Source organism: Electrophorus electricus, chromosome 14 (genome assembly GCF_013358815.1).
Source record: "Electrophorus electricus isolate fEleEle1 chromosome 14, fEleEle1.pri, whole genome shotgun sequence".
NCBI classification, from domain to species: domain Eukaryota; kingdom Metazoa; phylum Chordata; class Actinopteri; order Gymnotiformes; family Gymnotidae; genus Electrophorus; species Electrophorus electricus.
In genome coordinates, this window is record NC_049548.1 from 5919974 (window position 1) to 5946551 (window position 26578).

At 41.7% G+C, this 26578-nt stretch overlaps 2 protein-coding genes across 2 annotated transcripts; both read right to left on the reverse strand.

Moving 5' to 3' along the window:
- Positions 1-75: 75 nt before the first annotated feature.
- Positions 76-10537, reverse strand: slc35f3a (solute carrier family 35 member F3a). Its single transcript, XM_027010455.2, has 8 exons — positions 10450-10537; positions 8047-8261; positions 3048-3393; positions 2490-2709; positions 2253-2378; positions 1960-2152; positions 1743-1832; positions 76-1591 (listed from the first exon to the last, which is right to left on the reverse strand). The coding sequence occupies exons 1-8, from the start codon at positions 10506-10508 to the stop codon at positions 1347-1349; spliced, it is 1494 nt and encodes a 497-aa protein (XP_026866256.2). The 5' UTR covers positions 10509-10537; the 3' UTR covers positions 76-1346.
- A 1102-nt stretch (positions 10538-11639) lies between these two features.
- On the reverse strand, positions 11640-15548 carry kcnk1a (potassium channel, subfamily K, member 1a). Its single transcript, XM_027010397.2, has 3 exons — positions 14933-15548; positions 13761-14156; positions 11640-13588 (listed from the first exon to the last, which is right to left on the reverse strand). Exons 1-3 carry the CDS (start codon positions 15285-15287, stop codon positions 13350-13352), a joined length of 990 nt encoding a protein of 329 aa, XP_026866198.2. The 5' UTR covers positions 15288-15548; the 3' UTR covers positions 11640-13349.
- Positions 15549-26578: the final 11030 nt, after the last annotated feature.

The window sequence follows — 26578 nt, forward strand, 5'->3', positions numbered from 1 at the left end:
ATATATATATATATATATATATATATATATATATATATATATATATATATATATATATATATATATATATATATATATATATATATATATATATATATAATGCTCCCTGATAGGTCAAAGGTAACATAGCCCTATAATTGGGTTATATGTAAATATATGTAAATCCCTTGATTAAGTGTAACTATGTATCTTAATTCATGGTAGACATTATCCCAAACTGTGGGAAGTTATCCCCATCTAATATATCCCAAAATGGAGGCACATTTTTTATCCAAAAAGTTTTTTTGATATATCGCACTGTGGTGTATGATTAAAGTCATATCATACACATCCATTTAAAATCCCTGTCTGTTCTCCTAGTTTTGTTTACTTGTAAAGTTCTGTTTTTAGTGAGTTTATTCTGATAAGGTGACACTGTATCTAAGTGTATCTGGTATTTTCTATAAAACAATAATGTTCTTAAAATGTTTTTAAGTTTTTTATTTTAGTTATTCAGCATGTCAAAGTAAAAAAAAACAAAACTGCATCATTCCTTACAAAGGTTTACAGTAAGCCACAATTCCACAGGAATAGGGTAGGAAAGTATTGCCACAGTTCTTGAAATATATTATTTGTAATATTAATTTGATGAGCCGTTGGGCATTTTTCTTTTTGAAAGGTACACATAAAAGCCCATGCGACACTCTAAAAGCCAAATGAGAGCTAGTCAACCAGGTTGTGATTATAGTACAACACCAGTACTGTGAAAACTGTGGCAATGTATTGAAATTAAACAATAACATTCCGTTTATCCATATACGCATTCAATAAATAAAGTGCCATATTGTACAATCACCTGCATGAGGTATAATAGTCCAACATAGAGTAGTATTGTAGCAAATCCTGAAATGACTCTCATCCAGCACTGCTAGTTTCAAATAATGCAAAAGATGCTACATTGTACAGTTTGGTGCTTTGCTGAACAGAAAAAAACATTAAAACAAACACAATTCTGTTTTTAAAGCTGTTTTTAAAACAACTTGCTCAATCCCGAATTCAATATTCACCCTGTTACATGTTTAACAACCTATGACAATATCAACCAAAAGGTTTTAAGCCAACATTACTATTGCATAGGGCTTCTTTCCCTGTGCACCAGATAGCAACAGCACCTTCTACCCAGCAAATGCACTATTGCAGTCGAACCACAATCACAGTGCATGCCTTATCTTTCCATGTAAGTGCTGTTTGCCATCTTTCGCAATTTTATTGATTTGTAAAAGCCCAAACGCAAAAGCGCTTCTCCTCAGGTCAATAAAGAATGAATATATGAAAAAAAAAAACCAAAAAAAAAAAACCCCAGTAGTTCAGTTTAATGGAGAAATTTTAGCGGAGTTTCTAGTCTCACTGGACTGCGTGTGCCCTGTTTCGGAGTTTGCATCTCTAGTGCCCTCTTGTGGCTTGTCTCTGTTATACAACTTGGAGTGCAGCTGCAGCAGACACTGGTCCCAGTCCTCTGGCAGAAGCAATAACAGGAAGCCCAGGCAGATGATGGACACTGCGATGACACGCACGCTATTGAACTGGATCTCAGATGTGTAGTGATCTATTACTGGAAAGATGAGGAAGAAGTATGGTGTAGGGACATTTATATCAGTCAGAGCAAAGGCACTACAACCAACGAACAGGTCTTGCGATAATTCAAATTTAAGATTATATACCAAATTCTGGATTCTACAAACACCTATGTGAAGGCTACTCACCAGCATTCACAGGTACACTGAGGACAATGCCCAAAGAAATCAGTGTAGGAAATGTTACCAAAACACCAAAATTTAACAGGAAGTTGAACACTGGAGCAGAAAGGAAAGAAGGTCAAGACAACAAACCGACGGTTCAGGATGTTACAATAATAATACTACAATAAGCTGTATAATCACTTTGTAAAATGAAGGGATTGAATCGTGTGTGGCTCCTTACCCAGAAGAAGTGCAGCCATGGCACACAGGCTGGGCCAAGGCAAGTCTGCAGGAGGGCCAAAGTCTTCGGCCCCAGTGAGGAGCAAAATGAGCGGAACAATGCTGACAAAGAGCAGGTTGGCTCCTCCCAGCACAGTGAGGTACAGAGCTGCCTCGCCCAGCCTGGCACTGCCCAAAACCAGCCTGAACATCACCTGCAGAGAGCACAGCAAGCAAACTCGTGCATCACGCTGTCTCAGCAATGCAGTATTTCAGCCGTAGGGGCACCTGGGCACGTCAGTAATAGTGGCTCACCTTATACGTGGCTGCTGTTGAAGCACTTGCAACCACCAGGGAAATGCCAATCACAGAGTGACTATGGAAACCATCTGCATATGTTATCATCACTATGCCTGCAATAGCTAAAATAGCAGCGACGATCTGCATGCAGACGAGAAGGACAGAGAGTTTTTGGCTTTAATTAAGAGAGAGGCTCGCAGACACCTTAAACATCATGGTTAGTAGTGACAGGGCTCGCTGGGCGTATCTCACCCTGATCCCTATGAAGCGCTCGCGCAGCGCAATCCACGAGATGAGGAAGACGAAGGCACGGCTGCAGCAGAAGAGGGCGCAGGCGTCCGTGGGTGGGATCGTGCGCAGGCCCTGCAGGTACAGGTAGCTGGTGAGGGTCCACAGCACCCCGAACGGGGCCACGCGTGACAGTAGTGTCCTCACAGACAGCCCGTCGTCACCCAAGATCTGAGAGCACTCCCTATACTTATACAAAAACGCAGACACTCATCATCACACAGCGTGCACCTACACGACACCAGTACCATCACAATGTCAAAACGTAATACTGGACACATGTATTTACAAAGGCAAGGCTTTGTTTGTTATTTGCAAATTCAAAGAAATAAATGCCATATGCTTACAGCAAGCCTTTGAAGCCTTTACAGTCTTGGCTGATCTGTCAAAGGGAACACTACAGGCATGTGGGACTCAAGTTAAGGGAATCGGGAAAAGGTCCAGGGGCTTGGCCTTTAAAGCTCAGAAAATCAAAAGTGCAGAGCTAGCTTGATCGGCTAAAGGCCAGCAGGCATCTCCCACCTGAAGCGCTGCCGTGGGCTCTGTCTGTCCTGGCTGCTGCAGAGGTGTCCCAGGTAGTAGAGCGGAAAGAGGGCGCAGTTCCAGGAGGTGGAGAACCAGGTGAGCGTGAAGGGAATATCGAGCTGCCGGACGGTCAGCTTGGCCAGCTGGGTGGAGCCCGACCAGGATGAGGAGACGCACAGCACCACAGCGACGCCCCAGATTGCCCGACACAGGTGGTCTGCAGTGAGACGCAGGCCGCAACGCACGCTCTGCTCCGTCTTGGCTCTCCGCGACTTCACCGGGCCTGTCCCTTCATGGTCGTCTGCCTTAGCATCTGCCTTCTCTCTGCTCGACTGCTCCAGAACTGTAGACACAGACACAACATGCAGGGATAGGAGTGTTTGAGATGTTTAGCTGTGGTCAAACAATTTTCTATAAATTATTTAGGTAAATGTCAAGCAGTAATTTGTCGTTCCTAAATCCCCAGTCAGCTAGTTTTAAAGTTAAACATTCCAATATAAAATAAAGAGGCAGACTGCAGAATTAGTAGAAGAGAATAGCTGGTTCCGTCCTTTATTGCAGGTTAGTGTTAACAAGCGTTATTGAGGAACCCTCCATAGAATGTCTAACAATCAAACAAAGAGCCCACATTTTTATACATTTGTCAGAAGTGATTATGTATTCATCCCACCTTTTTACATACTAGTGTTTGCATTCGCCACCATTACATCCAAACCATACATTAGTCAACATATGCAAACTGATATTCAACACCCAGACCAGTTGGAACCCATTACCACCACATTCCAAGTGAAGACTTCTCTTAACCTTGTCCTAAAGAAGATTGTTTTCCTATATGGTCCTGAGCCTGCGGAGAGGTCATATATCTTACTTACCCCGAGGTCCACCAAAACCTACCCAGGATCCTTTGCTGAAGCCTGCAGAGGCCTCTACCCAGTACACAAATCATTCTGAAAGGACACAGAATCTCTATGCTCCCTTATGTTTTATGTTATTAATATGTCTAATGCAATGTTAGGCCTCTTTTCCCTGTAAACACTCTTTTTATTACCTCAAATTGGAAAAATCACATAGCTTATATACTGGTTGTAAAGTTGCTTGGATAATTAACTGACCTTGTGCCAGTTAAACTCTAAACATACTGTAACGGTACGCTCCCCTTCCCACTTATCAAGGGGTACGGCCCGCCATGTGCTGTGGGAGCTATCTGCTGATAGTTCTCTTTATGACTGCCCCTTTGGTTACCACGCATCCCTTGTTATCACACACCTGTTATCACACACCTTGTTGTGCACCTCATTATGTATGTTTTTAAACCCCTGTGTGTGAGTATGTGTGTGTGTGTGTGAGAGAGAGAGAGAGAGAGAGAGAGAGAGAGAGAGAGAGTGAGAGTGAGAGTGAGAGTCAGCCAGTCAGTCATTGTTCATGTAAGTGTTAATGTTGGTATTAGTGCTAGTGTTTACGCTCATGGTTGCCTTTCATGCTCCTGTTTATGTATTGTTTATGTCGCGCTGCACTGGCTTGTTTCTTTGTGAGTGCCATTGTTGTTTATCATTTGTGGCTTGTGCTAATAAACTGTCTGCACTGAGGGATGTTTGTGCATACTGCTCCCTGCCCTGCGGCACTCGGGCCGTCACAGAATGACCAACCACCATAGGATGCCGAAGCTCTCGACGGAAGGACTGCTCAGAGCAGGCGTGCGTCAAAAGGCAGCCTGCTGATCAGGATGTTCCCCTAGTCCAGAGGGCTATCTATCGCTGACATCCAAAGCTGCTGCCTGGATCCCTGGATACTGAGGAAAGGACCTCGACCAGAGCTCGCAGCCACACTGGAAGGAGGACACAGCCCGCTCCAGCCAAGGAGGGTAACAGCCCTGGAATTTCTTTCGGGGGGCCTAGTGCTCCCAGGCTGGGCACATGGGGAGCAGACTGGCTCCTCTGGGAACACTATGTGGGTGGTCTAGTGGGCCCGGCTGGGTCTCCTGTGGTTGCTACTGCTGTCTCTTCTCTCTGTCTCTCTCTTCCAGGTGTGCCCAGGAAGAGGACTTGCCTCAAGGACTTCACCTCCATGATGGGCTCTCCCTGGGCGGTTTTCGATGTGTTGGCAGAGGTCTGTCCCGGCATGCCTGGACCCTGGGCGGACGTGCCCGTCTTCCCACAGGCACTTTTGTTTGTGTGCCTACTGTGTCTGCGGGGGCACCACCTCATTTGGCATCGTTTGCACCTGCTGCCTATGTGGGTGCGTCACGTTGTGTGTCTCTGCTGGGTTCTGCCGAGGCTGCTGCTGTCGCTGATCACCACAGTGCTTCTGGTCCTGTTGAGCCGGCTGCCGACGCCGATCTCCGCCTCACTTCCGGTCCGGTTGAGGATGCTCCGCCGCTAGTCGCTGCAGCACTTCCGGCCCTGTCTGGGCTTATGCTGACGCTGATCGTCACTGCACCTTCAATCCTGCCAGATCCACCATGGAGCATCACCGTACGACTCCAGGACAGGCACAGACTCCACCTTTCCCCCTCAAGTGTTGAGAGACCTCCCTTACTGGTGGCTCCTAGCCTGCCTTGTACTATGTGGGCAACAGGCTTTGTCAAGCCACAGTGGACTGGGGTTTGCTGTCCCGGGGTGGATGTGACGGGAGCCTCACCCTTGGGGTGGGGGGGGGGGGGGTGGTGGTTCTGTAACGGTATTCTCCCCTTCCCACTTATCACATGGACAGCCCGCCATGGGACGTGGGAGCTATCTGTTGAATGTTCTCTTTGTGTCTCCTTTACCATATTTAATCCAAAGGAGTTAATCAGATCATTAACGGAAAAGAATTGTCTCCACTCATTTATGCTGTCATAAATACACAACTAAATTAATGTAAACAATCCAAGTGAATTCAAGCAATACAGTTTTACAGACAATTGTGTATGTCACTGGTTATTTTCCCACTGGACTCTTGACTCACACCTTTCCAGCAGGGCTGTAAGGAGGTTGTAAGGCTCCTACCCCAGGCTGTGCCAAGCCAGAATCAAGCCAACAGTGGCGCATACAGCTGGCTTAGGAACTCAGTGGCAGACATACTGCCCCCAAGCAGCAGTGATGCGGATGAGAGAGGTGATTAGTCTCTCTGGCCATGCCAGAGGCCACGCGCTAACAGCCAAAGTGAGCCAGTTCTGGCCATAAAACAGCAGGAGCTGGAATGAACAAGCGCAAACACTGATTACACCAATATACAATGTTTAGTCCTTAAAACACTGCTAAACCATAATAATATCCAGGACAAATGATATGCAGAAAAGTATTCAAAATATGTTCCCCAATTTCCCCCTATCAAACATTCATGAAGAAGCAATATATTTATAAATTAATTTAGAAAATAAATTTCTTATTTGAATTATCCTTTTTGTTGTTCTATTTATCTCACAAAAAAGAATTGTTAAATTATTTAACTCTTCAATAGAGAAGTAGGAACTTTTGATAGGGTTTACCCAGTGAAGGGTCCACCTCCTTCTCTACCTTATTGTCCCAGCCTCACTCTTTAACTGACTGCATATGGCTATCATGGAAATAAGTCTTTTTCTATAATAAAAACCAATAGTTTCTTGCTGGATTTTTAAATGTAATGAAGATCAACTCAGTTCTTTTCCAGCCCTCAGGAAACTAAACATTAATTTGATATATTTTTAAGAACGGTCAATATATGAATTAAAGCTGTGAGCAAAAGCTCTTGATTTATTCCACAGTATATTTTAATGCAGTGCCTCAGGGCTCTCTTAGTGCACAAATTCAGTTGATGTTTCATTGCTGTCTAGGGCACGTTGTTTCTCATGCGACACTGTCTAAGCACTCTCTGGTAAAGAAGTATGCTGTACTTTTTCTGAGCTCCCTGTTATACGGGCGCTTTCCCACCTTTAAAGGGTTCAGTGAGTGTAGAGGACAGATGCAGGATTCTTATCCTTCCGCTGTATTGCCCATTTTCTCCACAGCAACAGGAAAAGAATTCAAGTTTTTATTTTCTTCTCAATGTGTGCATTCACACACCAGGGCTCTGAGGTGGTGTGCATGAGACTGCATATAAATCAGGCTTTGTTCAGGACATGAGCGAGCAGGGCTAGGAGGCTTCCCTCAGCTCCGATGACTCAGCTTTGCTACACTCTCGTTTACAGTCTAATCCAGCCAGAGGTGCAATAATATCATATTCAGCTACAGACAACAGGCCCAACACACCCACCAGAAAACAATGGCTTATTAAACCTTCTGATGTCCACATTCATTCTTTGTTGTTGTAATTATGGTATTGTATTCATTCTACTTTACTTCCTTTACTACTATTTCATGCTTGTTCATGCACCAGAGATGTGGTAGATCCCACAGGGTTACTTACAATTTGATATTTACATTTCTGGCATTTGGCCAACACTCTTACCCAGAGTGACTTACATAGTTAGCAGTATGACAGCACACAAACTTCCTGGGAATTTACCCCATGACCTATAGTTAGTTTGATGCTCTACCAAGTGAGCTAAGAGAGATCAATTAGCAACTGTGTGCATTAGCAATCATATATTGGAAATAAAATACTTTATCATGTAATATCATCAGTCATACATACTGCTCTTTACTTTTGCAGTTGGTTGAGCAGAGTAGGTGAAACTGATGCGCTGGTGTTTGTTAGTTTTAAACATCTATCACTCACCCCAGTGTGGGATACCCATCTATTCCCCAATAACATCCAAAAGTGCTTTCAGGTTATAGGAGAAAGAATAGTAATTTCAAATGTCAGGCAGTGGTGGACAGCCCTGATTACTGGTATGATTAAACTTTTAGATAGGTGCTTTTATTCAAACGCCAAGAAAAATAGATTTCATTATGCATTTGAAAAAGAATACTAAAGTTTAAGAAATGTAATTGACAAATGAGCAGTGAGTATATGTTAAGTTAGACATAGAGCAAGTTTGAGTATGTTAGGATATCACTACATCTAAGCGTCAGGTGTTATGACAGTACGGTCCCACCTCCGTTAGCTGTGCTCCACGGCTGGTAACCGTAGTACCCTGTGATTCTCAGGATGCGCTCCTCTATGGACGCATTATTTATGTCCTCCACAGATCGAGAAGACTTGATCTCCTCCTTTATCTCCTCGTCCACAACAAGGTGCTTTAACTGTCGAAGTTGGGGGCTGATATCTGACAGGCGACGTGGACTCATGTCGGGAGATTTTCGCATTCCTCTGCAAACAAAGGAGACGAGAGTTGAAAACGTGACCAAAAGAAAACCACAGTGAAACTCAGCACTGCGTCTCTGTAAAGTCAGCCTGTATTTGTCGTCGGCACGGTCGCTACTTTCTGTAACTCCTCTCGCACTGGTCGATAGCAATGCGTGTATTCGCCTACGCTTAATGTAAAGCAATCTTTTTCTTTTTCCTTGTAAGAAATGATTGGGTCAAGCAAGCAACCAACTCTGACACAACGATGAGCCGACCTGAGACCATATAAAATATAGCGAGACTAATTCTATGGCCAGTGTATAGAACAGCTCCTGTACTGAGCTAATGATTGAACCGATTGCGGTTTGCACGACTACGGTGATACAGGACTTACAGGATACATGACTTCCTTCCAGTCAAACGCAGCCTACAGGTCCTCTAAAACGAATTATTATGCGAACGGAACTGTCTGAATGCGACTCTGAACCGCTAACGACTCCTTCACCCAGCAGCCTGCAATTACCCACCCGGCTCCGTGAATGCACTGGTACGCTGGAGCCACATACAAAAGCATCATAATGATATATCGTACTATCTTTGTAAGAATATCAACGCTTTTCTCTTCAATTCAGTGGATTAAAATGGCTAATTCCACAATCGGATGAAAGACGAGCCAAGTGCTCAAAATTAAACTTTGTATAGATTCTACCCCACAGGCGACGTTTGCGTGGTGATTACTCATAAATATTCAATCACCCTTCAGTACTTTCATTTTAGCCATCAATCGGTCGTATATGACCTGCTCGTGTTTCTCACATCAGAAAGTTCTTCATACCCCACATCAGACAGCTGCAGATCAAACAAAATGACATATCGCTCTGAAGTGCAGCTCTGTGTTCTTCGGGTGCTCACAAGCAGACCTCTTACTGAGGGGGTGAGAGAGAACTTGTAAGGCTAATTACACGTCAGTGATCAGAGGGGCTTACAGAATGAAAGCTACAGCGGGCTTCTTTTCAAAATACTGTCTCAGCACTTTTTTTTTTTTTTTTTCTCAGAGCAGGTAAACTGCAGTGAAGTCAGCAGCTAAGCACTGCCACCATCCCCGGATCAACAGAGCCAGTGGAGGAGCACTGTGAGGGGGGATCGATAAGGCAAGGTAGGGTGTCTTTATCTTACCTCTTCGGACACAGTTTGTCCTGTGTGAACTCTAAGGATCTTAAAATAGGCTGTTTAGAGTCATATAGGCGCTGAAAGCTCATCACATCAGCTCTCACGTGTGCTCCAGCTGTTAGCATGGATATTTGGCTCTGACGATCTAATGATAAGTACAACATTTAGAGAACACTTGGCTGAAGCCATTTTGTCTATGCCTTAAACTTTATGAAGTTGTTCATTCTCACAATATGTCATTATATGAATGAGCCAAATATTACGTAAGGGTAGTTATGTGAAGGGAAACAGTTTTCCAAATAGTTTACTCAATCAATTTTTCACTGCCAGTATTTGTCTTAGGTACTATGTCTGATTTTGTGTATGCTTCAGAAATTAAAGACATTTAAATTAAATTAACTGATCAGTCAACATAAATTTGGTAGGAAACCCAAATGCTTGAAAATAATGCAGGTGACAAGCGATTTCCTGCCGAAACCTGTTTGTTTATAGCTTCAAACTCATGTCTGAAGCGGTTGAGTCACACGGTAGCTATTATAAGGAATCTAATATCTAGAATAAATTTTCAGCTTTCTTGAATATTTGATGCTCTTCATATTTTGTTTTTCTTTAGCTCTTTGTTTTGTAAATACTTGTACCGTGTAAGATATTGTCAGTAATGAGAAGAAAATAATTTCCCAAAATCTACCTGGTTGATTTTTCACTTGTATGTACTGCATCAATATCTATAGTTTTCAAATTTATCCTCCAAAATTTTGGTTTGGTGGATTTTAGGTCAGCAAAGAAAATTAAACCTGTTTATGTTTGTATTGTCAAGGCAACAGTACTGTAAAGATGACTGGCTCCAGGCCCAAGAAAGAAAAAAAAAATCATGCAGACTTACAGATTGCTCTATGAACTCAAATATTATCTGTAAACTTTAAAGAGCAAAAAAATTAATCAGAAAACTTGAGAAAGACATATATGATAAATATTTACATTCAGATCAATTATTACGCTGCTTTTCAAGAATTGCTGGAGTATGAGAATGTAAACTAGTTACCTGTCTGTCTGTGGCCGCAGCAGTGCAGAAGATGCTGGAGTTTGATCCCCTCTCTGCATTGCTCTGGCACATCATGTGTGGGGATCTTGTCCCTGCAGTGTGGCAGCATCGCTGACTAGTGCCAGATTTTGAAAGATGGCTGCCGCTGGGCGGTGTGGGAAGGAGTGTGCGTGTGTGTGTGTCTGGACGGAGGGGGCAGGAGTTGCACATAGAGGGTTGGCATTCATCGATCGAGAGGAAGCTTCTCCACCTAGCGCAAACCTCAGAGAGGAGACCTGTGCTTAGTCAGGCAAACATCCTGCCAGGGCTCATCAATAAGCAGCCGGACACTTTCAAAATGGAAAATGCTACAGGGAGTGATGTTCTTTCCTTATATGACTGGCGCCACTAACACTGAGGGCCCAACACACACTATCAAAACCCAACAGCTGCCTGGTGAGCACACGTGAGTGACATGAGTGGGCATGTGAGGGGGGCAGAGTAGTAGAAAGGTCATTGGGAAAAACTCCAGAAACACCCAGGGTGGGTCATTAAGAGTTTAGCAAAGACAAGACAAAGGAAACATATCCATGAGCAAACTTTAGATCTGATATGTCCTGTGTTTGCCTGCTAGGTTTTTTTTTTCCTTTTGGTGTGTGTGTGTTTGTTTAGGGTTGGTAATGCTGTGTGTTGGAATGCTCTGCCTTCTCTGGGATTTGACTGGTTGTTCCAGACAGCATTTGCTATAAAAACACCTTTCCATCAGTTGATGACGAACAGCTCTTTGTTTGGTTTGGCCAAGTACACCCCACCATTCACTGCTCACCAGTCCACAGACCAAATGTTTTTATTAAGGTTGTTTAAGCTTTGTTTAGGCTAGAGGTTGGATCCTTCATTAATTAATTTTTGTTTTGTAGGATTACTGGTTGTTAAAAGTTTTGATAATGTAAGTGTGGCCTGCCCGTTTTGGTTTAAGTCTTTAGTGGTAGTGTCATAAGGGAACTCTTTTTTTGTCAGAGTTTTGATTGAAAACTTTCGGTCTGTCTCTTACCCTCTTTGTTGTTTCTCACCTATAGGAGACATAATTCTCTCTTCTCCTGCAGAGATTGTTTTGAACAAATATTTTCAGTGCAATCTACTGTAAAAGAATATACAGAATCCTCACTTCAAAACGGTTAGGGTGACCATGGCCAGTTTATTTTGTTGAACCTGTATAACCTCCATGCTCACTTTCAGCATGGCTATTAAATTATTATCACATCCTCTTCCACCCAGCAGGGTAAACATCCCTGTGAACAGTTGGCAGGCATACTGACAGGCTGTCAACAGCTGCCATGGGTGACAAGGCCTCACTAACCCAGCTGTCCAACCAAACACCAGCATGGAGCCTAACAATACACTCGCTCACAGTGGCACAGAATGCCCATAAGGGGGCAGCATACTGCTGTTTGTGCATGTCCCGCCTTGTGATGTTTTGCAGACAACTCCCAAATCCTTCATTAATTCCTTAGCCCCTCCTTCACGATTATCCACTTTCACACCAAAATGTGATATATTTTTATTCAATTAGTCTCATTATTTAAGACAGTGTCTCAAGGCATACATTTTCAGTAACTACTATTTCAGCAACTAATGTACCTGAGCAGCAAACCTGCACTAACCAGAGTTGCACAGATAAATCCAGGCTGTTCTTTTAAATACACACTAAGCATTTCAGTCTACATGATAACCATTTCCTGTCTGAAATAACAAGAGCTTTGGTGACAAAATATTGGCAAGGTTTTCATTCATTGACACTCACCAGTCAAGGTGGTTAAGGATATACTACAATCATTTAAATTTTTTTTGTACAGACTACAGAATGAAATTCGAATGTAGCGTTTCAAAAAATGAAGGTAAACCCTAAATCAGTGTAAAAGAATCCAGTTCCCTTTCCTAATTCAGTGCCCAATAATCTTCTTACATGGACAACCAAATTAGTTGCAGCAAGAAGTATTGTATAAAAATCAAAGCCAGCTCCAGTTAAGGCAATTCAAATGTGAATTGAGGACAAAACACAAATATTTGAATGTGCAGGTTTAAACTTACTATGACTGTGAAGGTTTTACACAAAATTAGTACCTGACAATGTGTGGTGTCAGTAGGGACATGTCCCTAGTAACTCAAATCACCACCATATAAACTTTAATTAGCTAGCTTAATCACACTCAAATATGTACACAATCAATGTTCACCTTCCAATGCAGTGCATATAAACATGGCATAGTCGGTAATTACAACCTTTACAGTAATACAAGACAGTAACTGATTGAGGTACCCTTACAATATCACATTCTTCATTCAGTCTGTGATTCATGATGTATGACAATCAATAGCCTAGACATATGCTTCAATTTTCTTCCATTTGAAGCCTACTTTGCTTAAAATTAAAATTAACTAAAAATTAAAACTAAAATTCATTCAAATCTAAAGAGTCTCTCCTACAAGGGTTCTCAAATCAGGTCCTCAAAATCTACCTACCACAATCTAACAAGTTTACTTCCAAGACAACATGGCTCTAACATTCAGATATGACAGAGGACCTTGCTTAACTGAAACGGCTGTATTATGGTTGTAACTAAACTGTGCAGAGCAATGGATCTTCAGAAAAAGATGTGGACACACCCTACAACTGCATTTAGCTGTCAATGACATATTGTACTGTTCAAAGAAAAATAAAAAGTAAAAAAAAGCAATACAGTCTTTATTTCCTTCCCTTTTTAAAAAAATAACACATTGCGTTTAGCCCAGCTTTATTTCTCAGTTATCCAGACATTTAAAGGATAAAGAGATTTAGAAATTGTATACTTCTGCAGTTTCACTGCTTCAAAACACATGGTCATTGATTGTCAAGGCTGATATCCATTTTTATGGCCCATGACCTAATCCTCAGGTGTTACGGGGACAGTGTCATCAAAGAGATCTGTCTTACACTCTTTGGCTGGGGTGGTCTGATCAGAGACGGAGGAGAAGGTGAGGTGATCGTGGTCCAGTATATTCAGACGGTCTTCTGATTTCTCTTTCTTGAGGTAGAACATCTTTCTCAGCTGCTTCATCTGCTTAAGCTCACAGAATGTCTCCAGTACAACCAGCATGGCGATTAGGCCTAGAATCAGGTAAACTGGAGGGGAAAGATGGTCATCAACGTTACAGCGACATTGCAGTAACATTGTGGAAACACCTGGCATGTGAAAACAAAAGCTGTAATTCTGAATTACAAGTCACTTACTTTTCTACTTTCAACAAATCTCATCACAGCTTTCGGATTGTTTCACACTGGGTTTCACACTCACCAGTAATTCCCACTTTGTAGAGCTCCCTGAACTTATGGTTATGGCCCTCTCCCGGCACGTAGTCACCCAGGCCGATGGTACTGAGCGAGATGAAGCAGAAGTAGAACGACTCCAGGAGGTTCCACTCGTCCTCCAGCTGAGAGAACACCACGGCAGGGATGAGAAAAAAGCAGCAGAGGGCCACGGCAGCCAGCAAGCAAGCGTGGACGCCTGAAACCAAGGACCCGGACAGACCCCAGCGCCGCTGCACGTAGGCCACCGGCCGGCGCGTGCTGAAGACCATAATCCTCTGCACCACCGCTGTGAAGAACAGAAGGGTGAAGGGGATGCCCACCACAGAGTAGAAGATGCAGAAAGCCTTGCCTTCATCTGACAAGGGCACTGTGTGGCCATACCCTAAAAACACAAGCAAAATCACAGTAATTTAGACACATTTTTCCAAATGACTACATGCGTATGCATCAAAACAGTGCCAGAGAGATCTGAATATATAAAAGAAAAAATAACACCACGAACAGTATAGTAGAACAGAACAAGCAGAAGAACAGCCACCTAGTAAATTATTATTAAATATAGTCAAACATCCACAGGTAGTGCATTTTTAAATTTTAAGCACACAAAAACATAAAACATTCTTAACTCTTTTTTCAACATTTAATTTTAAGTATACTGAACTAGGTGATCTGATTCAAACCGGCTATGGGAGCCCTCCAATGGAAATACTCTCTAGACAAGGCAATAGGACAATGCTTTTTGTATGGAGGCCACAGGCAGCTATCAGGAGGACAGGGTTTATGGAGATCCTGCAATGATCTTTATGCAGGATTAAATTACCTAATCATGGGAAATTCTATCCCATTTCCTATAGAGAAAGAACATGGTGAGGACATACAAGACAACTGGGACAAGACACTAGCGCCCATAAATTATTATCTCTAATTACTGCTATTTTTCTTTGTGTTTTGCGGGGAGCCCTTATATAGGGGTCAAGGATACAGAGGCCATAATAACATAGTCAATAGTTAGCGGGATTAGATGCTTTTACAAAGGCGATTTATATGGAAACAAAACAAAACAAAGCAGGAAGAGTTCCGAAGGTTTGACAGGAAACGTCTCATTTTTGATGACAGTGTTAGGAGAAATAGGGAAAGCTGAATTTAGTTTTTGCTTACCTGTCGTGGAGAGGACTGTGCTTGCAAAAAACAATGCAGATGTGAAATCCCAGTTCCAGTTTATTGTACTATCATTTAAGACCGAGACACCATAATTATTGGCCTCTAGTGCTTTGGCCAAAAATGCCTCCAGTCGCTCTTCGCTTAAACATTCGTTGTCGTGGAGAAACTGCTGTTTCGCGGTATTAAGCTCTTGTCGAAGTAAATCCTCATTGGGTAACTCCACCAAAGAGAAAACAACAGCCCCCAAAACCAAGTACAATAAATAGACAAGTATCAAGAGCAAAAAATAACACGTCGATTTGTGACCTTCTATATAGCGCATGCAGCCTGTTCCTGAAAGACACCGAAACATTTTCAGAAGCGATAATGATAGGGACGGACAGCTATTTGGCGCCGTCTCACTGCATCGATTCTTGCACACGGAGTTCCCAGATATAAGGTATAAGTAAACGCCTTAACGAAATGCTTTTCTGTCTTCTTTTCGCCAACGCTTGAGGGATGGGGTGTGACGTCATTTTCCAACGCGTCTCACCTCGCTCAGGTTCCAGCCCGTGCTGCCACGGGGGCGCGCGTCAGGGCGCGTCCGGGCGCGTCCGGGCGCCTCGTTCTTCGCTTGTTTACTGTAAAGTTCTAGTAGCAATGCAAGCTCTTCTTCTCCTAAAGAGAAACCTTACATTTCCACGCCCGTATTAGCTAAGGGACAATCTTCAAAGTTTGGACGGTGGTGTAGACGGTATCAGTTTGCTACTGTTAACTAGCTGAGCAGGTTTGGCTAAATGCTGTTTCATGACTACAAAAGGTTTATCTGTAAGCATGAACTGGAAGTAACAGCTCTGCATGAATCTGCATAGGCCTATGTGTGAAAGGGGTATCACTTCACACCTATTTAGTTCTACTCTGTGAGAAACCCATTACAGTACATTTTCATACTACACGGTTCCTAAGTACCATTTTTTTTGATAACATAGTTATAGTACACCCACTCGTTTTTTTCTTAATAAAAAAGCAGTAATTGTGTAACAGGTATCTACATCTACATTTTTTTGAGTAGCCTATTAATTAGAGTCTTGTTTAAGGCTGGCTGCTGTTTAGTTTGGTTCTGGGATGTTCTTCACACTCAAATTGCAGCATTCTGCATACCCTACACACATACTAGTCACTTGCAGTCAATGGCTTAAAGAAACGTAGTGTGTGCAGTTATTCCAGTAGAACAAGCTTGCTTGACTGGCAGTCAGCCAACCTTCTTAACCCATCATTTTTAACTTCTCCTTCTGCATGTTTTGGCATGACTGTGCTAGTTGCAGCTTTAACTCCACCCTTGCTGCAGGTCAGATATGAATCTCGGCATAGCGGTTTGACAAAGCGCTTCCAAGTTCAGCACACATGAAAACATTGCTTTGAATACATCCTAAGGCACTGACGTTGCTTACCTGACCAGAATGGGGAAAATCCCTCAGAGTTCACTAAAGCTTTGTTTACTTTCCTAACTTGATGTCATTCGAATGGTGGCATTAATCATCTCTACCTTTAGTGTATGGTAAGCAGTTTTCCTTTGATAATCAAACTTTTTAATACATTTCTCTGCAATTCATATAATTAAATAATTATAAGAAAAATAATTTAATCATTCTTCCCTTATATCTCCTTTTCTGAACCATATTCTTATATTTACACATTCACATTAACATTTGCAAATTGACCTTGCCACTTATTTAGATGTACTTTTAAAATGAGACAGAACGGCCATATAGATTTTAACCTAAAAAACAAACCTTTTCTTGGTTTGACAAAAATGCAGGTGTCATCTAAGTTCACACTAGACATTAAACAATAACCACATTAGTGCAGTAACATAGCAGGGCAGTAAGAGCACAAGCATCTCAATAATAATAAAATCTCTTGCCTTCTGATCTGATAATGCCCTTATAGGATGTGTCCTTGCTAGACTCTCCCTCTTTACAGGCGGGAGCAACTGTAGGATCAAATAAGATGGTGAGTTTTGGACAATGGAGTGCTGCAGTGGAGAGCCTCTGTTTGAGGATTCCAAACCTTTATATTCGTTAGGTGTTTCTTCTCATTAGTCATTAAGATATTGGCACAACCAAAGTAGTAACCTATTCAGTTACCTATTGTTTGTATACGTCATCACTGAACAGCGGCCCATGTCAAAATGGGCATTAACACACTGTTGCGTTTGCAAGTGAGGCCATTATAGCGTACCCACACGGCACCAAAAGTCATGTGACCAGGTTGCTCCAGCAGCCTCTGTGGGGCTGCAGTAAAGCCTCCTGCCTACACTGCAGCTTCCACTGCAGCACCTCCTGAATACATCTCTTTATTCAGGGCTCTGGACCGGAGCCAGATGGTGAGAGGTTACCTATAGTTGTTCTGTTCCTTTGTGCTATTTCTGGATTGGAAGGCAGTACATGAGAGCCCTCACTTGGTGTGAAGAAGAAAGTGCGGTCAAGGTTATATTGCTCTGGCAAGGTATCCGTTCAGGTGGTCACAGCAAACACATTACCAGCCATCTCTTACCAATGCACGTTTCTCAAAATGTGCTGTGGACAAAGCATGCAGTAAACAAGGAAACACAGTGACATTGCTACTAGCTGAATAATTACAGCATTACTCTTATCAAGAAACCCTAAATGAGTGGTTATAGTGCCCTCTTGTGGAGAATCTTTGGTATTAATCTCTTGAATGAGCTCATGAGTGAGCAGTTGTCCATGAAATGCAGTGCATCTAAAAATAATACTGATTCTGAGCAGATACATAGAAAATATTGCATCATTTAAATTTGATTTCTATTCTATCTGTTTTTTTTAATTCATTAGTTTATATTCTCATTGTATATCGTATTTCAAACGCAGACTGAAGACTATTTGCATAATATTTATGAAGACTATTTGCAGACTATCTATTTGCAGAATATTTAAAGGACAATGGACCCTGCTCCCATATTGATTGACTAAATTAGTACTTATTGTAGGGTACTGTTTATATTGTTTAACAAACTCTGACACTTATTGTTTATAGCACTTATCATTGTTTAAGATAGACCTTATGTATTTTGTACTTCTAGGTATCAGCATTGATCCCCGTATTCTACAGTATTCTGGTTCACTGGTATGTTGGATTCTAACCTACTGTACTGTACTAGGATGTACTAGTAACTGCGCTGAGGCAGGACATGGTGTTATACTATGAAAGTAAATGGACAGTTTATTTAATGGAGTTTACAATTCCTTTTGAGGATGCACTGGATGAAGCTTGTGAAGGGAAAAGGCTGAACTATTCAGACTTGGTGGCTGAGGTGAGAGAACGCAGGTGGCAAGTGAATATAAGACCCATAGGGATGTGAGGTGTTGGGGGATTTGTAGCAAAGTCTGCCACATCACAGCCTTCGAGGCCGTAAATTCAGGGTTAGCTGTGAAGGAGTTATCAGAAGTAGCTGAAAGGGAGAGCACAGACTACTTAAGGAGAGCACCAAGTCGGGGACTAGTTAATGAGAGACGCACCGTAAAGATGGAATGGCTGAAGTCGTCGTGTCATTGTATAATGTGCTAGATCCGGCTGGGACCGGTAGCACTGAGCATGCATTAACGGGGCCAGTGGCTTTAGTCACCAGGGAGGTCAGAATGGATCTGCCGTGTTGTGGAATGCTTGCTAATATTATAGGTAAACTCCATGTGGAACTGGTGGTGCTGAGTACACATTTACGGTGCCAGTAGGGCTGGATATGGCCTTAGGCACTGGGAAGGGCAATGGGGATTTTATGGGTTGTGTGTGCTAGTGGCTTAGTGTGTAAAGCCCATATGGAACTGGGTGCACTGAACATGTGGGAGCATTGTCAGTGCAGCTGGGAATGGGCTTAGTCACCAGGGTGGCTAGTTTGGGTTTATGTTTAAAGAGATGCAGCTTTGTTTAGAAATGAGCTTGGAGGGGTGAGGCTGCTAAGCCAGACCCCACCATTGAGCCTTCTGGAGGTTTCACAGGCTTAATTCAGTGAAACTCCAATGAAGGGGGGTGCCTACCTCATGAGCCCAGAGAAGAGTTTCTGATGTTGTAGTTGGCAATAGTAGGCAGAGTAGACCATATCTAGCTCTAATGGCGTTGGCATATTACTTTCAAAAATAGCATGACAACTCATCTAAATGCCACGAGGTGGTGCTATATGTCCAATTTAACAAAGCATGAGGCACTCATCAACTTTTTAATGTGTGGATGGAGCAGCATTGTTTAAGAGAAAGATCAAGCAAGCTTTTACATTAACTGTCTTTCCAGGGTTCTTGGTTCTGTATCTTAAACTGAGCTCGAATGTTGGTTTTTAAAAAGGCTACTCTGGAGTTATGGCCTTGTAAACTACATGTTATTGAATCTTTCTCAGCTTGAACACATGAACCTTTATGCTACTGCATGACTGCTTAGAGCCCTGCAACATGAGGAGCCAGAGGAACAGTAGAAGGTTGTGCTGTACATCTGTTAAAAGTGCACACTCTTTATTTCGGATGTGAGTTATCACCCTCTTTCCTAATCAGAGTTAATCTGTCAAAACTCACAGTAAACTGGTGAGCCTGTCCTGATGAACTGAATCTGTGTTAAGGAAAGAATATATTAACTGGTGTATAAATTGTTGCCATATTAATTCACAGTTTGTGTGCATTTCACATAATAAGATCTTTACATAACCATTCTCATGGTAAAGGTAGTGTACTAGTTGAAGAATAATATCTTGGTCATTCATATATTTGGTGGAATATCCCATGAGGGCATAAAATATTTTGGCTATCTTCTGGATTAAAGAGCACTCAACTCTGCATTTTTTCCCTCCGGTATTAGCCTGATATACTGACAGGTGAAAGGGATTAGATGCCCTGTTTGGAGAGAACAGGCACCTTCTTTTCACTCATTTTCATGCATTTGACATGAGCTCATGGCACAGATCAGAGCATCATCCCTTCTGGCTCGTCAGCCTCAAGTCTGGCCACAATCTTCGCATTCAACTGAACATTGGCGCAGTGCCTCCAATAGGAAGCTAGGAGTGTCAGCTCATGTCAGATGGCTTAGGACAGACACAGATCCCAGCAACACTCAGCATGGTCTGTCCAGTTGCGCTCAGTGTCACCTGGCTGCTTTTGCTGCACTTCCTGAGTGCTCCCGTAGTTCTCCTGCTGAAATTCCCATATTCCTTGGCTAAGCCTGTGACATTTCCTTTCCATTTGCAGCGTACAGAGGTGCCGCATCCATTCCTCAGGTGGGCCTTTCGTTTGTCAGGGCGCGGGGGTTTGGCATGGGCTGCAGTGCGGGATTTGCCCCATTGATTTATTGGGACCAACTGCAGCATGTGTGCCACCACTGCACTCTGTTCAGGCTGGGAGCTGTAGTTTCCTGGACTGGTGCGGTTCTCACAAGCCAGGTCTTTTCAGGGAGGTTCGAGACCTGACTGGAGTGCCAAGAGGGAGAGCGAGAGCACCCACATGGCGCCACCATATGTCTCTGCTGTCTCTGCTGTCTCTGCTCTACAGAAGCATCTGGAAAAGGCATCCTTACTGACAGGTCCACCTCACTGGGGCACTTAAGCTGGGCCCAGGCTTCCCCGAGCCAGCAGCAGGAGATCACATGCCCCTCTAAGGAATAAACTCTGCATTACTTTTGCTGATTTATCTCCTCTTGTGCCATGACCTTCCTCAGGACTGCTACATCACTGTCTGAGAGAAGCTTAGCCTACATCTCTGCTCACATATCAGAATTCCCACTGTTAAATGAACTCAGTGAGTTTGTCATATGTGTCCTTTTGTAGCCAATGCTGTAGGTGTTAATTCAACACAGGGGCCTCTCAGTAGTGATCAGAGAACTCAGTAGTTATAGGGTATGGCTTGCAAAGAAACAGATGTTGAAACTGATGTAAACATTGCTTTGGCACAGGCTCATATATGATCAATAAACTTTCTGTAGTGCAACTAATTTCTCTTTCTCAGTGAGTCCTATATACAATATACAAAGAATTTTGACTCCACTTCTCATACATACAGTAAGGTGGTTCTGGGGTTATAGTGTCAGGTCATGTAATGTAATGAACTCAATTCCATCTGCTACTTCAGCATATTTCCCCTTGTTTTGAGAAGAAGGTTAATCATCCAATTCTTAGTGCAAGGACAGATGATTGGCAGTGCTGCACAAACAGAATGGGTTTGTGTTTGAAATGTGCTAAACATTGGGCAAGTTCATGGAAAAGCAATGTCAAGTAATGTCATAATATGTCCGTTATACGTATAACAGTTAATGCTTGGGCACTGGTCACCTCACTTTGAATTGGGTACTTGTAGAAAACACCAGCCTGTTTACTGGCTTGCTTTTGAAAGGGCAAATTTATGTCTTTGATTTACTGGTTTGTGCTGTCATCAAGTTCATACAGCATGAGCATGTCACCTTTGCAGATGAGTTACACCTTTATTTGTGAATAGTTGGAATAAGCATGATTTTTCCACATGTTAAGCCAGAGTCCAAATTAAGTCTGGGGGACTAAAGTGCAGACCACAGCTGTTTTAAATTATGAACAAATCTACCTTAGTTCCGAAAAAGTTAACTGTGAGTTTGTATGATATTTTTAAGTGTGGCCTCCTGGTTGTTCTCCAATTATCACGATGCTTTATGCTAAAAAGAGTTGATCTTACCAGCATCTTCCAAACTGAAAAGATTCAGTGCCTGAATGGCATTACAGAGAGCTGGAAAGGGTACATGCTTCGCCACATGGTGTAAACTAAAAGACATAAAGGAAGCTCCTTGAGCCCGCTGAAACTTCACCAGTAGACTCTCTCCCCAGTTCATGAAGTAAATGTTTCAGGAAGGCAGTGTTGCGCATAGAACGCAGTGGTATTGGCTCTTCAATGAAATGTGATGAACACAGGGAGTCTCATTCATTCCATGCCTGACTCATCGTTTTTTCTCTCTCTGTATATTCACAAATACTTCCAGAGCTTAGTCCTGCTGTCTGCAAGAGTGTGATTAATGACACTAACTAACTGTGATTGCTCCTTATTTGTCTGAGTTTTAGAACACGTTAATTTATATCTTTGGTTAAGCAAAACAGCTTAACATTTCTGGTTTCCACACTGTCCAGCTGGCAGAAGTGATGCCCAGCACATATTCACAACCTGAAAATGCAGAAATGACTCCAGACCATACGAGAACCATGCTAACAAGTAATATGGGAATAAGATTAATTGCTTAATGGCTGGAATAGGTGATAAATGTGTATTATTCCACTTTCTTCTTGAATGTGTGTAGACCAAGCTGCTCACGTTGACATTGGCAAGAGGAGAGTTGGCATGACTGTTATATCCTTTAATCCAATGAGATTGGGTCGTGGTCATGCACTGGCATCATAAATACCCACACAGGAGAATATGGTGGTCCATGGTGCTGCTTGAAAGATCACCAAACCCCAAGATGACCAATCAGTGTATGAGTGCTCATAATGAGATCATAGTTGGCATTCTGTCTCCAGACTGTGGGATCTCTTTATCCTTTTTAAAACCAGAACAAAAATGCACACATTTGGTGAGTTTTAGCCAAGCTATGAGGTCACTACTTTGCAAAAGAAGCAATGAATGTCACATGTCATTCTTTTGGTTACTTAAATAATAAATATACTGAATGTTGTTTTAGGGTCTCAACATTGAAAAAGTTAGCATGCAACCTGTGTTTTTAATTTCACAGAAATTTGTTTTTATCATCACATATCCCTATTGTGCCATACCAGAGGTGTCAAGTTAGTTTGAGGAGACTCATCAAAATTAAAACCATTTCCTTGCTTTTTGGGCTCCTACGACTTGTCTCTTCTTTCCAACAAAATTACTGAAAGCAGCATATTAGACAGTGATCTTTACACATGGCAAGGTACATTTTATTTTGTTTTTCTTTGGACTTCTTTAGAGAACATACCAACAACTTTCTTCTGGAAGCACCAAGATGTTCTTTCTAAGCCCTTGGAACATGAACAATTTATCCCTCACCAGAACAGGAATAAAAATATTAGCACAGAGAATATAAATACACACAAATTGCAATCACTTATCTCATTGATCGTTGATGACATTCTTTCACTTGAATGCATTAGTATAGTGCTGGAGTTTGGAAACAAGAATACATTTTGGTCTGGAGTGATGTGAGCCCAATCTTGGTCAGCGGCCCACGGTAGCCGGCTTTAGTATGGCTCCCTTTAGTATTGCTCTGCCATTGCTTCTAATATAGTAACACATAGCAGACCGAATGCTACTCAAACACTGATGGCGGATGCAATAACATCTGGGCTCTCTGTCTCTGTGTGTGCGTGTGTGTGTCCAAAATGCTGCGTTCTCCAGGCTCTCAGGCCTTCAGTTCAGTCATCTTGGGACACAAATCAAGTGAATCAATGAAATTCAAGCCATGCTTTTGGATACATCAATTCCAGATAAAATGAAATAAATGGTAACTGCAGGTCCTGACTCTCTCTGCCTCGGGGTGTCCCAGCTGAAGGTCCAGTCACAGTGCTGGGCCTTGAGCGCTCTTAAGTCCAGCCAAGCCTTGGAAGCAGAAGTTTGTTTGAGATTTCTGTTGCACTTTTGGAGAGACCTGAGTTCCACTTACTGAAAAGTGAGGGAGCTGAGCTATTTTCTGTCTGTGTTGATACTCTGTGCCCAACATACACTCAGCAGTCCTCAACTTCCATGTGCTTAGTACCTTAGTTTCCTGCACCTAGAAACAAAACTGTTTTAGCAGAAGAATCTTGTTTCAAATTTGAAGATACAATACTAACATGCTCCCCCAGAAAGCTATCTTCTTCTCATAACTTGTAATTGTATATAGCTGGTTTAATATAATCACTGTGCAGGTCTATATCTAATGCAGCAACTTTCTTTTTCTGCCATGCCCCCCTTTGGAGGAAGAAAATTTTTCATGCCAATTTTCACATTTTCATGCTGTTTCGGGAGAAAAATTCAATCATCTTTGCAATTTGCTAGAATGATAATAGCGTTTAGCTTTTGCAAAAAAATAAAAATAAAAAATCCAGAGCAAATGCAAATGTCTTCTTAATTTGTTTTGAGTTTTCAGATGTGAAATATACACTAGTCTTTACTCATTTCCCACCACATTCACTACGAACCTAAAAGCAAGACTTGTCACCTGTCTTGTCTCAGAAGCATTGCCAGGTTTTCTTTTAGTCTCTGTCAAATATCTCTTCTTTCTGTAAATGTATAGACTCTCTATGTGTATGAATAACATTGCTAATGTTAAAACATGGTTTGTTTATTGTTCTGCCGTGAGAAAGACATAAAAGCATTAGTTATGCACTACACCCCCCTCACCATCATCACACTTTGAGAAATACTGAACTACTGCTAGACCTCTGGGAAAATTATTCACGAAAATACATTTAAATATACAAGAGAAGATAATTTCACATAAAGATAGGAATTCTGAACTTCTAGTTTACACTTGCAATCCAATGAGAGGAGTATGAAATGTAAGGATAAGGATCGGTATGGTTTAACCATTTGAGGGTCAATATATAGAAGATATAAAGCGTATGTGATGAGGGGAGGCTTGGCAGGATGCAAAAAGGAGCCGTATGACATACAACGACGTTTATTGTTAAACACAAAAGACAACGTAGCGCTCAGGCTATTGCAGGAACAAACACAGACAATATTCACATTTAAACAAAAGACTTATATACTCACAAACTAACAACACACAACAAGGGAGGGCGTGGCCATACGGACAAATGAACACACACACACACACACACACACACACACACACACACACACAGACACACACACACAGACACACACACACACTCACACACACACACTCACACACACACACACACACACACACACACACACACACACACACACACTGCTCACTGTTCCATAAGTCTCTAAGTTCTTTAAAGTTCACATTGCCACATCTGAAATCTGTGAAAATGCGCATTCTTTCAGAGCAGATTTGCTTTTATTATAATCTTATAAAGCATTATTTCCCCTTAAACCTCCACAGCAAATAGAAGACGTCACTCAGTGACAGACTAAGTTGGACTCATCAAATGGACAGTTCAGTTCAGAGAGGGCATTTGGGCACATTAGGCACATTAGGCATTTTTATCACAGTTCTGTTTTCTTCACATCAGTTGAAGGTCAAAGGAGCACTTACATCAGGCTATATATAACCTGTCCTGAAAGCTTTTCCTGGTATGTCATAGCTGTCTTTGGTATATAAATTATCATGCGAGGGCCCAATGACAGGGCTTTTGAGTTAGCCTGGTGTCTTTAGTGCTATCAGTATGGTCCATAAAATGTGATATTCCATGCCTTTTGAAATTAACCAAATTTATACTGTAATTTTGACATAAATGACAAATTCTCCTGCACCTATGTGAAAACTTTTAATTTGAAGGAATATTGAAGTTAACAGGCCAGTGTCATGATTGGTACACACCACATATATTCAAATACTCAGAAATTAAAGGTGAAGAAAATGGAAGATTATTTGTGAATACAAATTTATTAGCAAATTTTTATTATGTTTTTATTTTAAACATGTCTGGGAGGGCCAGAAAACAATAGAAAACAGTCAACTTAAATTGAAGAAAAAATTGTTAGTCTACCAAATGTATTTACTGTGCTACATGAAAAAGATAACCATTAGCAGCAAGCTGCACAATGAGGATGATCTGGGATGTCATACTGTAAATAAAATTGAAAGAGTTTATATCTGGTTAAGGCACAAAACGTACACACACCCACGGCAAATAACTTAAAGAAGAGACCCATTGACTATGCATCAGCCATGCTGTCCTGTCTTTCATTAAGTGTAATGACATATCACATCCATTACTGAGGTCAAAGTTTTTAAGAGAGTATATCTGAAACCGAAAAAACAGTTGAGAAACTGAGGCTTTCGTTTTAATGTGAAGAGTATTCTGGGCAGAGGGGTAGAAATGGACTAAAGCTGATAGAATTTACTTGTGATCTGGCTTTTTGTTATCAGTCATGCAGTTCTGGAAACACACCCTGTGATGTTAACTAGAAAAAAAAATTCTAAAATTATTCCATACCACGTTTTGGTGCCAATGACTCAAACTTTGGCTAAAACATTGGTGCTTCATGCTGGCTCTAGCTCGGTTTGGATTAGGTTTTTGCTGGTTAAGCGGGGATCGGCTCATGTTCTTCATCAGGAATACTACCATTTGCTGTCACTGTCCGTCATTAGGACTGCATGGTGCTAACGCAACTCTGTATATACTTACAAAGACTAGACTGATTAAAAAGAAATACTGTTATAATATTTTTGACTAATTTAAGATAAATCATCGTCTTCCTTTCACCACAGTGATACCTTATGTATGTATTTTCATTATTTCCGTCACAAACTCATTGTAGTTCCTCTTCTATTATTGCCTGGCAGAACTCTGTTACATAAACACTTCAAACTCTTTTTGATATTGTTGTCACGTCAAGTTCAATTTCATCTCATAACAAGAAAACTTCAGCTTGTATGTACCTATCCCAGACACCATGATTTCTAGCAATGAATATATTTTGAATACAGATGTGAAATCTTTTTACATTTCAATTGTGAAAATTTGTCAGTGTAAAC

Excerpts from the sequence above, each read along its gene's own strand:
- slc35f3a (XM_027010455.2), bottom strand. The coding sequence starts at position 10,508 with ATGCAGAGAGGGGATCAAACTCCAGCATCTTCTGCACTGCTGCGGCCA. Across the intron at positions 8,262-10,449 it reads CTGCGGCCACAGACAGACAG|AGGAATGCGAAAATCTCCCG; the intron begins GTAACTAGTTTA and ends CTTTGTTTGCAG. Across the intron at positions 1,833-1,959 it reads CATGGCTGCACTTCTTCTGG|TGTTCAACTTCCTGTTAAAT; the intron begins GTAAGGAGCCAC and ends TTTCTGCTCCAG.
- kcnk1a (XM_027010397.2), bottom strand. The coding sequence starts at position 15,287 with ATGTTTCGGTGTCTTTCAGGAACAGGCTGCATGCGCTATATAGAAGGT. Across the intron at positions 14,157-14,932 it reads CACAGTCCTCTCCACGACAG|GGTATGGCCACACAGTGCCC; the intron begins GTAAGCAAAAAC and ends TTGTGTTTTTAG. Across the intron at positions 13,589-13,760 it reads CTACAAAGTGGGAATTACTG|TTTACCTGATTCTAGGCCTA; the intron begins GTGAGTGTGAAA and ends TTTCCCCTCCAG.